This window comes from Epargyreus clarus, unplaced genomic scaffold (assembly GCF_041222505.1).
Source record: "Epargyreus clarus isolate Ecla_fem2 unplaced genomic scaffold, WU_Ecla_fem_2.2 ptg000008l, whole genome shotgun sequence".
In the NCBI taxonomy this organism is placed as follows: domain Eukaryota; kingdom Metazoa; phylum Arthropoda; class Insecta; order Lepidoptera; family Hesperiidae; genus Epargyreus; species Epargyreus clarus.
The window spans coordinates 11,167,302-11,179,677 of record NW_027332216.1 but is presented as its reverse complement, the minus strand read 5'-3'; the positions used below and the strand labels follow the sequence as shown (position 1 = coordinate 11,179,677).

The following is a 12,376-nucleotide window of genomic DNA, read 5'->3' as shown; positions in this document are numbered from 1 at the left end:
TTTTGAAAACGTTGTTATGAAACGAACTTAGGGGATGACTACGACATCTGGATTATCGATGATACTCCATAGTATTTGATACAAAATGATTTATGGCATAATTATTTCTCAACAATATATAGTACAATTGACTAAAATGTAATACAATACTTTACATTTTCCAACCAGTGGCAAGTGACGATAACTTTGCAACACGACGCACCTGCACATTGTCCTGAGCACACGCATGTGGCCGCGCGGTATAATTTGTATTCGGTCGTAGATTGTTATTCCAAGGTCGATTTTTATTCGTACGTCGATTGTTATTTCAAGGTCGATTTTTATTCGAACGTCGATTGTTATTCGTACGTCGATTGTTATTCGTACGTCGATTTTTATTCGAACGTCGATTGTTATTCGTACGTCGATTGTTATTCGTACGTCGATTGTTATTCGAACGTCGATTGTTATTCGAACGTCGATTGTTATTCGATTGTTTTTTTGTTACTACGAATAAATCGACAATCGATTGTTGATTCCGTCGATTGTCGATTTATTCGATTGTTTTTTTTAGAACAATCGCCCATCGCTAACTGACAGTACACTGAGGACAGGCGGAGTCAGCTCACGAATGACATCAGTGACATGTCGCGCAGTCATTAAATTTGAACGTCACTAATTACAGATTAAATCTCTTATGATTTAACAGTCTCAATAAGATAAATCGTACAAAATCGTAAAAGCAAAAATAATAGAACGTTTAACACAACGGATCATTTTGTAAATTACTTAACATAGGTATAAATTTATACATGTGCCCATTCACGATGTGTAATTTTATATCGGTTATTTAAAAAACATCTTAAAAATAACCACAATTTTAAATTATTTATCGAATAGATCCACTTGATAAGTAGTAATGCCGTCCGCACTGCAATAAAAGACGCGCAATTATGTTGAAAAAGATAAGGTCTAAATATTAATTTATTTTTTTATAATTCTGTAATACAATATATTACACTATTACATTTTAGTTAAGTACACATTTTATATTGCAAGAAAATTCAAAAAGTACATTGATAAAATCAAGTCTTTGATGTCTATGTCCTTTGGCTGTAAAATTATGTTTTTGACAGCCATGACGGTTTGCGTTTGAAAATTTAAAATATTGTAATCGGTAGATGGGTGCAGTTCATTGATACTTTCTTTAAAAGTTATAAACAAACCGTGATTTAAACTACTGAACCCTGGATGTAATTTCATTTTCTCCAGAGGTGAAAATGTGTGGATTAATAGCGGTGTGATTTGTCCTACCCATTAACCATGTATTTTGAGGTAAGTTTTTGTTTTTAAGTTTCATATGAATAAATATTTGTCGATACTGAATTGTGGAGTATTCTTCTAGATTGATAATACTCCGGAGCACATAAGGAGGGCTAGGAGAGCTGAGGTCACTAGGAAGGAGTCGCCCAAAGAGGAGTGTCCTCGTCTTGTCCTGGGACCGTTTACCCGTCCTCCTCAGGTTGAATTTAATGATGTTCTCATTGGGTCCACATGTGAGAGGAATTTGGAGGTCTTCAACCCTTCAAAGCAAGCGCAACAGGTAACTTAATTAGTCTACATAAATTTGCATCTAAGAAATTAGTAATAAGTAAAGAATGTTATTACATGTTACAGTTACTCATTGTATAGAGTTCATTTTGTTTTCGTTTTTTATTAAATTTTACATCAGGTTCTTTTGTAATGAACAAGTTAATGTCTAAATAAAGCTAATATTAATTCAAACCTTAGCATGTCCACCAAATAAAATCCTAAATTAATTTTATAGTACACTAAAGCATGTTTGAATAATTATGAATTATTATTCAATTTCTTTTACACATTTTGACCCTACCAACTAAGTATTTTTTTTTTTATTTTACACACAAGCAGCCTTATAGCTAGTCTTTAAGAGATAGGCACATCAGAATTATTTTTAAAAAACTCCTAAAATTGAATATATCACAATTTTACAGATCACTCTTGGCAGAACATTGCCACCAGGCCTGGTGGTACAACTTCCTGGAGAATGGATGTTCCTAGAGCCGGAGACCTGTTACATCCTCACCCTTTTGTGGACTCCGACCCAACCAACATCACTACGAGAGACCATAAGATTCACTAATGAGAATCGTGGAAGATATGATGTGATTGTTATCCTCAAGTCCACTATGGTAATAAGTTTGTTTATCATATCCATTTACATATGTTATTTTCATTATCACATTTCAGTTAAATTTTTTCTCTGTTTTATTATAATAAAGTCTGTAGTAAAAATTGAGGCATTCTATGATCTGATGGGAATCTACACAATAACAAATTTTATACTGTTTAATCGGAAGACATTTCAGGTGACTTAAATTTTAATTTAAGCATCTAAGAATAAAAAAATCTTTGCTGAACTTTTAACTAACTGGTAGTGAGAATGTAAGAAATTAGACTTTTCAAAGACTTTGGTTAATATTTTGTATATCCTTTATAACATCTAATTCTTATAGAACCATTGCAACACTGATTTGTTGTGGTTAAATACTGTAGTATATTAAAAAATATTTTACAACTTTTCAGAATATAAAGGGCAAGAGTAATAATCCTAAGGGGTTCAAAATATCACCTGGTAAAATGAAGAAAAAACCTACTAAAAAGTCACCAGTAGCCATATATAAAAAGAAGGCTGAAATTATTTATAACACAACAAAAGTTAAGAAAAGTATAGACATAGTGCAGACTACACAATATACTCAACATAAAGTGTTGAAAACATCAAATAAAGAAAATATTCCAAATGATTATTTGCAATCCCAAACATATAAATGTCCTTTTGATTCACCAACAAGCCTTGACCTCAATTTCAATACATCTGAAATTTTCTCCAACATGCGGCGTGCACCTTCCGAACGTGTTTTACAGCAAACATATGACAAATCTGAAATTCTAAGCAACAATAGACAGGATAATATATTAAGAGAATCCAAGGATAATATCCTGAAGCCATCAAATCAAAATAATCAAAATGTGTCAATCACTGATATGTTAGACAATCTAACTTTCACTCCTTTGAAAGGCCTGCCATCAAAAAATGAAAAACTAGACAAGGGACCCAAAATTATTTTAAGCATGAACTCTGATAGTGATTTTGACGATAGCTTGAATATGAAAAATTCAAACAAAGAGAATGAGACTCATTCAATAATTTGTATAACGTCTTCTCAACCACCTAATAAGTGGTTGACAGTTAATCATCATTCCCATTTTGATCAATCTAATCAATGTGTTGAGACACCAACTCTTCCAAGTAAGAAAATTCCGAACACATCATCGCCTAAAGAATTCAACAGCCCAAACTTCACCATAAATACGGAATTCTCTCGTATAAGTGACTTATCCTTTTTTCCACAAAGATTTTCCACGGAAAGGAAAATATTACCCAAAGTCAATAATGAAACTCATGAAATCATTGATATAACTAATTCGAAATTAAGTTCGGATACATACACAAAAGAGTCTCCGAATACGCCCAGGGATTTCTATGGTCATCATGCAGGTCAAGAATTAAAGCCTGAAAACCCAAAAATGTGTAGACAATCATTGTTCAAGGAATACCAGCGTCATAATGAAATAAATTTAAATAATTACCTACCACGACCAGAGCTCCATCATTACTGGAATAATGAATACAAGGGTGAAGCTCGATCCCCACCTCGGTCCATAACGCCTCCACTACAATCAATTCCTGAAGAAAGCGGGCAGTTCTCGGACACACAAGTATTCGATAAATCCCATAGACACACGAATACATTTACACTAAATCAAACGTTCGATAAAAGTGCCGCGAAAAATTCTATTTCACATTCTACGAGACAATCGTGGTCTAAGAAAGCTGTTAAAGCGGAACCAGAGTTGTGGAAAATGCCCGTTCCTCTCGCCAAAAGCGCCAAATCCAAATCTACTATGAGGAGTAAGGAATCTTTGAGTGTAAAAGATTGTCCGACGGCAACTATAAACAAAAGTATTAATCAAAACATCTCTCTCAATCAAGTAGGCAATGTTTACTCGCAGTCTTTTACAGTGGATCCTTTTCTATCTGCTACCTATTTCTATGATGAAAGAGCTGTTGAAAATTTTGAAAAGGAGTTCAAGAGATGGTTAAATTGCATTCTCACTCCTCCTGCAGACCTCGACAGTAATATTGAACAAAAAGTAGACGTGGGCAAGGCATGGATAGAAAATCGAAACAAGGAAGTGCCAGCAGCGCCTACTAAGGAGCAAGTTTGTAGCAATTACCACAACAGCCACCGACTGGAAAGTCTACGGCGCTCGGCTAGAGCCCTACTACTTAGCTCCGAAATAGCTCAAGTGTTTCTGAAGTTAAATACCCACATCGAAAAGAAATTAATAGTCATCCGAACCGATCGAAACTTGCATTTAGATATTGGACTACAAAAAGCTATAATGGAACTTTTACTTTCTTACAATCCCTTATGGCTTCGTATCGGATTAGAAGCTATATACGGGTTAGTGCTACCGCTCAAATCTAATAGCGACATTGAGGGATTAACCACTTTTATAATACAACGAATGTTTAAGAATCCTCATCTGAAGAATAAGCATTCGAAGTCTTCGGCCCCTAATATGCTGCGCCCTGCTTATATGGAAGCTATTAAGAAATTCACTCTGAAGAAGTTCTTCATGCTTGTCTTCTTTTTAGATCAAGCGAAACAGAAGAAGCTGATTTCTCACGACCCTTGCTTGTTCTGCAGAAATGCCGTATGTAAGGAAAGTAGAGAGATTGTTATTCGATTTACTAGAGAGTTGATAGCAGGAATTGGTGACATAACGAAACATTTACGACCTATAGGCTACGTTGTTAGTCACAAGCAGTCCTATTTAGACGAATATAAATATGCCGTCCATAATATAGCCGTTGACATCAGAGATGGAGTGAGACTGACTAAGGTAATGGAAATAATTTTGATGAAAGATGGTTTACTGACTCAACTACGCACGCCTGCAATTTCACGTCTGCAGAAAGTACATAATGTCCAAGTGGCGCTTAATGCTTTGAAAGAAGCTAAGTTCGTGATCGTCGGCGACATATCCGCCGCGGATATCGCGGATGGTCACAGAGAAAAGACGCTCTCGTTACTCTGGCAATTGATACACGTTTTCCGAGCTCCACTGTTCGAGAAAGCCGCAAATGTCATACAGATTTGGTGGCGGAAGAAGTTTGAAGTTATCATGGAAAAAAGGAGAGAACAGGAAAGGATATTTAAAATGCATAACAATGCGGCAAGTGTTATTCAGGACTGGTGGCGCCGGATTCAATACAACCGTATGGTTGAGACCAGGATGCGACAAGTCACTGTTGCAACGATAACAATACAGAAGTATTTCCGTATGTGGTATTATCGTAGCCGACTGTTGAAACTGAAATCAAGTGTACTTTACATTGAAGACTGGTACAAACATATGAAGTTGATAAAAGAAGCGCAAGAGACGCTGAACATGTTACGATCAAGAAGAGAGGAACTGAGACGCAAATCTGCTGTTGTTATACAAGCGTCTGTTAGACGTTGGATTTGTGCTACGCAATACAGACAAAAACTACGCAAGATAGTCTTAGTACAGACTATGATACGTGGTTTCTTAACGAGGAGGCGGTATTTAAAATCATTAAAATCCATTCTGTACGTACAACAAAAGTATAAGGGTAAACTGCTCATGAAGCAGCAAATGCGAAATTTCATTGAGATGAGGAAAAGTGCTATTCTTATACAAAGTTACTATCGTATGTGGAAACAGCGTAGTAGTTTCTTAAAATTGAAAAAATCGGTACGAATAATTGAGGACCGTTATGCAGCTTTAATTCAAATGAGAAGGGCGCGAAATGCATATTTTAAATTGAAAGCAGTAACGACCAAAGTACAAGCCATGGTGAAATGTAAAATAGTACGAAATAACTATTTACGCCAACGAAGTGCTATTATTAAACTGCAAAGAAGAGTGAAAGCACACCAAGCTATGTTAAAAGAGAGGTCTAAGTATATTCAAACAACAAATGCTGTCAGTACACTACAGAAATACATAAGATCATATTTAATGACTAAAAATATAAGATCTCACTATATTTATGTACGAACTTGTACTATTACTATACAGAGGTACTACCGATCGTATTTGCTTGCCAAATCTAAAAGAAATGAGTATTTGAAACTTAAGAATGCGACAGTTGTACTTCAAAAACATTACAGAAGTCTTTTGCTGATGCGCCGTGAAAGGACCGCTTATATGCAACTTAGAAATGCCACCATAGTTATACAAAGACATTTTAGAGCTCAACTTTTGATGAGCAGCTCAAGGGAAATGTATCAAAGATTAATAAAAGCCACAATCACCATCCAAAATAAATACAGAGCGTTAATCAAAATGCGTCATCAAAGATCCAAATATCTTAAACAGAAAGGCGCTTGCGTTATTATACAAAATGCGTACCGTGCAATTAAAACAGGGAAGCAAATGAGAAATCGTTATCTTAAGCAAAAGAAAGCCGCTATTAAAATACAAACATGGTTCAGAGCTCATAAAAAAGGAACAATACAGAAACAACAATATGAACAATTAAAACAAGCTTCTACAACGATTCAAAAAAGATTTAGAGCTTATGTCGTTGGAAGACAGCAAAGACAGGAATATGTTCGTATCAAAACCGCGACTATATGTATTCAAAAATATTATAGGTATTATATTGAAACAAAAATAGTAAGGCAAAGGTTCATTCAACTCAAAAAGTCTACCACTCTGATCCAGAGATTTTACAGATCGTATTTGGAAACGAAGAGAATAAGGAACACATTTTTACAAATGAAAACAGCTACTGTTTTCATACAACATTACTACAGATATTACAAGGAAAGTAAATTGATAAGGCATAAATATCTAGAGTTAAGAAAAGCCACAGTAACGATTCAGTCCAGGTACAGAGCCCTATGTGCCATGAGACGTGAAAAGCAAAGATACTTAACCTTGAGGCATTCAGTGCTTACAGTACAGAGAAAATACCGAGCCCTGATTAAAATGAGGGTAGAAAGGAAAGAGTATTTGAAATTGCGATGCGCTGCGGTTGCAATTCAAAGAAGATGGAGAGCAAACAGGCTGATGAAACAAGATAGATCAAAGTATTTAAAACTACAATATGCATGCGTTTTCATTCAAGAATTTTATAGAGCCTATAAGAAGGGTACAGAGCAGAGAAAACAATATTTACGGCTAAAACAAGCGTCGATAACTTTACAGCGCAAATACAGAGCGCTTATTACAATGAGGAATAACAAGAACGCATACACGACATTAAGATCAGCTGCTATTACGTTACAAAGACGATTCCGAGCGCGCTGTTCTATGATGGAAGAAAGATCTAAGTTTTTAAGACTACTAAAGTCTGTAACGACTATTCAAAGATTTTATAGAGCTCACATCATGCGTAAAATGGAGAGAGAGAAGTATTTAAGACTTAAAACAGCTTGCATTTCCATTCAGACAAGGTATAGAGAATGTAGGGAGACTCAGAAACTGCGGAGTCAATATTTGCATATTCGAAATATCGTCATTGCCATTCAACGTCGCGTTCGAGCCAACAACGTCGCGCGCGAAAACCAACGTATAGAAGCAGCTAACAAGATAAAGACCTGGTATGCGTCTGTTAAGAAGACAAAAGAATGTCGCTTGAGTTTCTTAACGTTAAAGAAAAGCGTTATAAGGATACAGACGGTCTTCCGCATGTATATTATCCGAAAAAGATTCCTTGCTCTAAAAACAGCCGCTACGACAATCCAGCGGTATTATCGGTTTTATTTATTAGCTAAATCTCATAGACGAGAGTATGTTAATATGAAAACATCTGTCATCAAGCTACAATCTCACGTTAGGTGCTTTATCGAGCGGAAACGCTATCTCAAAATAAGAACCGCAGTTTTAGTAATTCAAGCAGCATTTAGATTGAAGAAGAGTAACGATATTTTGAAGAAAAAGAGGATAGAAGCTGCTATATGCTTACAGAAGTATGTAAGACGTTATTTGATTCAATCAAGGTATTCCCAATATAGAAGTAAGGTGATTTATATCCAGAAATTATGGAGAGGTATATTAGTAACAAGACTGATGCGTTGTTCGTTCTTACAAAAGAAAACTATGACAATCAAGTTGCAGGCCTATATTAGAGGATATTTGATTAGACAAGAAGTCAAATGTAAAAGGGAAAATTTGTTGAAAATCAGGGAAGAACAACGACGGAATTGGGCCGCATCCAAAATACAGGTGAGCAACTTATTTTACTAATGTGTTTGTATTAATAAACAACAGACGTAATATAAAATATGAATATTCTTTATTTAATGCAATGTTTTATAAGCTAAAATTAATCTAAGTAATAAAAACATCTCTTTAAATGTAAAGAAATCGTAGGCTTGTGTCAGCGATACTAGAACCGTAGTGGATTTGAGTGACATTTTTACATTGAAGTATCATTTCTAAATAGGTTTTATGAAACTTCTGACCCAAATGTCTGATATCACATCTTATAATTAATTTGAGACTGCGAGCTTCAGCTATATTAACTTTTTAATTTCATTTTTTCTTCGATTGTATAATCAATGTATATTAATATACACGGTATTATTGAGAGCTAATTATTGAGCAATTATTGAGTGGTAAAATTGTATGAACGATGTCCTCCTATAGGCATTGTTCCGCGGGCACAAAGCACGCGAGGCGAGTGACCCACGTGTGCAAGTGCTGCGGCGGCGCTGGCGGGCCGGCGCGCTGCGCTCCACGCAGGAGTCGCTGCGGGAGCGCAACGAGGAGGCCATGGAGGTGCTCTGCAACATGTCCGACATACAAACTGTGATACGAGCTTTCCAGTCGCTGGGTAAGACCATGTCCATTGTATTTATTTATTTATTTATTGTAACACAAACAGAAAGTTAAGGTACAAAAGCGCAAACATAATGCCTGATGGCATTCTCTACCAGTCAACCCTGGGTGAATGGAGAAAATTTTCAGCAGATGTTAAATAACATAAACATTATGATACTAGTTCCAGCGTTACTCAGTTACCTACATGTAAATTATATAACTTAGTATTATTTTAGTTTATGTATTAACAGTCCCCCTATTTAGACCAAATAATGTAGTACCATTACAAGAACTTGAAATTTTCTAAACAAACAGAATTTACACATGTGTATTTTACTCACCAGGGGTCGTTCAAGTATTACGTAACGCAATTTGGGGGGAGGGGGGGTCTTGTAAAACGTTACGATGCGTTACAGGGGCGGGAGGGGGTCTTCCGTAATACACGTTACGTAACATTTTTTTAATAAAAAAATAAGGAATTAAAACTCCTAAATTGGCAACCCTTTTCATTTACGTTTTACGGGAAATCCCTTGAATGAGTGGGTGGTATGGTATGGTGGGAGTATTCTGAGTTAGACTAAGTATAGTACAGTATAGCATGTATGCTTTGACTATACTTAAACTAACTTAGAATACTCAGGAGACCTAGTTAGGCTGAACACGCTCTTTGTATAGTCTGGTTGTCATTTTTAATTTGTTCTCGCAAGTTGGCAAATCTTTTCGTTCATATTTCACGGGGAATCCCTTGATTGTATTGTACGTTATTTAATGTCGTTTCCGTTGTCAGTATTCGTTAGTGTTTATAGACAAGTAGAGATGGGTTGTACTAGGTAAATTTGGGACTAGGTATGCCTGTTCCTAGTATTTAAAAATACGTGATCCAGAAACCTGTTCCACCTAGTCCCATAAAGTCTCATTAGTTAGTACAATTTGGTGTGGACTAGGTACTTATTCTTGGACTAAGAAGCTAGTTCGTTCATGCCTTGTATCAATACGTAAGGGCGGTAAGGTTTGCATAATAATGAATTGTAATCTTTCCTTCATACTTTATACAGGCTTAGGACTGTCAACGTCAACGTTAGATTTTTTGAAATATATTATTTATCATTAAAGGTTTCGTGAGCCGGCGCGGCATCCACCTAAATGACATTCGTATAGATTCGGAATAGATACACGACTGAACAATTCCGAATTTTCACACATTTGACATTTCATACTTAATTCGCATCGAGTATCTGTTTGATCCGACAGCGACTAGGTGTAGTTAAAAAGAACAAGTATATTTTTGCCTGCCCATGAGTTGATGTTTTATTAGTTTTTACTCTTATTCGCATTAAAAATCTCTTGTTTTATTTCTTAGTATTATAAAGTAAGTATGTAAGTAAAAGTATCCCAAGGATAAAAACTATAACATAACTTTTTAGAGAGTTTAGGGTAAAAATTGACACTTGAATGTTACGTAACGTTAGGGGGGGGGGTATAGAAAAACGTTACGGTGCGTTACAACGGGGGGAGGGGGGGTCAAAAATCTTCAAAAATTGCGTTACGTAATACTTGAACGGCCCCCCAGATGTAGCGGTAGCGAATTCTTCAGAATGTACTTTGTTTTATTGAACTATTTCCTACATAAATCATTTTGTTTTTCAGAGTTGCTGACTGAAATATTCCCTATGATGTATAACGCAAATGCTTCCTCTATTGTTCGGCGTGTCTACGTGTACATGTCCGTAACGAATAGATCCATTTCAAGCATAGAAGTGTTGAAATCCGCGGCTTCCGTACTTGTGAACCTGACTAGGTACAAAGTAACTGGACCGAAGATATATGCGGTGAGAATGTCTTAATTGAGACAAAATTTTCGTTCATGTTTTTAAAGCATTATAAATTTAACTTAATTAAATTAACATGATTCTAATTATTTATTCCTGTAATTAGGTAGGTCTGGTATTAGACCTACTCCATTACATGAGACCAACTCCAAGCTCCTTGGCAGTTGGATGATGAAATTTGTCAACTATAAATTATATTACTGGGAAATCCCCCAATTTTCATTTCATTTGACTTTTATCAGTCCAATATATTAAAATTAAATCACTAAAGTTTTGGTAAAGGGAACCTAGTGGAACTTGAATGTTTTATGAATTGTTTAATGATAATATTTTTATTGTATTTATTATTTTTTCAGCGGGAAAGGATAACACCCACATTGAAATTCATGTGGCGTTTCAGTAACAGTGAAACCCATTTATTCTGCATCCTGGCAACTTACTTATGGTTGTTTTCCAAATATACCAATGTTAAGCAGGTAAATAATCTCAAACAATCTTTATATATTTCATCACTCATTATTTAATATTTTTTCTATTACATTATATTTTAAGACATTAAGCACAGTTATAATAATGCCTTTTTTTCTAGGATTTGACAGAGTTCCTTCACATACCAGAAAATCATAAAATGATGGTGACAATTAAAGGTAATATAAATAGAATGAAGAGAATGACTGGTAACTTCAGAAATAAGTGTAACACCCCTCAGCCATCGAAATTCGTCTCCCACACAATGAATCAATCTCTTAACCACAGTGTGTGCAGTAATGGTAGCAATTACGATGTTTTGTTGCCTGCATTAGAACCAGATTACGGCATCGTAAGGGTGGACAAGCCTCGATACTTCGAAGACGCTCAACAAGCCATCACTTGTCTTTTTAATGTCTATAAACTATAATAATATTAATATATTACTTATAATTTAAGTTTGTGATGTGTGTTATAATTTTTCATGTTAATTTTATGTAATGTACCTAACATAATGACTTGTTTATCTTTTTAATGCATTTAACCTGATGGGTAATCGCTTAATAATACACGTAATATAATTATATAATTATATTCATTAATAAAATACGATTTGAAAACAATTTGTTTTATTTTTTAATTAAGATTAAAATCTACACTGGCTGTTATCGTTTTTCGAATGTGTAAGAAGAGAATGGGCGAAAGACAAAAATTGCAATTTTCACTTCATTGTTTTATTAAATAAGGACAAAGTATTAATTAGGAATTTAATAATAATGTAACGTTATTAACAATTTATACTTTTATATTATTGGATGATAAATAGAATAGAATATACTTTATTGCACACTTACAGTAGAATTTAAGGTCGTACGCAATAGGCGGCCTTTTCACTAAGCAGCGATCTCTTCCAGAGAACTGCAGACAACCTATGCATGGGAAAGAGAAAAGGACAAATAAGGAAAGTAGGATAGGATAAAATTCTACATAAAATTTTCCTTTTCGATATTAAGGTCAAAAGAACGGAATCCAATGCTATATAACTCACTACTAAAAGTGACGTTATTGTCAATTGTCATTTTGACAATGAACTGTAGTGAAACGGAGGAAAAGAGCAAAATAAAATTTGAAAATATCAAATTACACGAGAA

At 35.0% G+C, this 12,376-nt stretch overlaps 2 protein-coding genes across 2 annotated transcripts in view; one reads left to right on the top strand and one right to left on the bottom strand.

Annotated features, from left to right (window-relative positions):
* RpL29 (ribosomal protein L29) overlaps positions 1–12,376 on the bottom strand; it is a 31,366-nt gene that overhangs the window by 17,831 nt on the left and 1,159 nt on the right. The window lies entirely within an intron of this gene.
* Positions 1,129–11,848, top strand: asp (microtubule assembly factor abnormal spindle). The gene is made up of 8 exons (XM_073076017.1): positions 1,129–1,314; positions 1,385–1,582; positions 1,995–2,192; positions 2,587–8,331; positions 8,755–8,941; positions 10,576–10,757; positions 11,114–11,233; positions 11,347–11,848. The coding sequence occupies exons 1-8, from the start codon at positions 1,303–1,305 to the stop codon at positions 11,653–11,655; spliced, it is 6,951 nt and encodes a 2,316-aa protein (XP_072932118.1). The 5' UTR covers positions 1,129–1,302; the 3' UTR covers positions 11,656–11,848.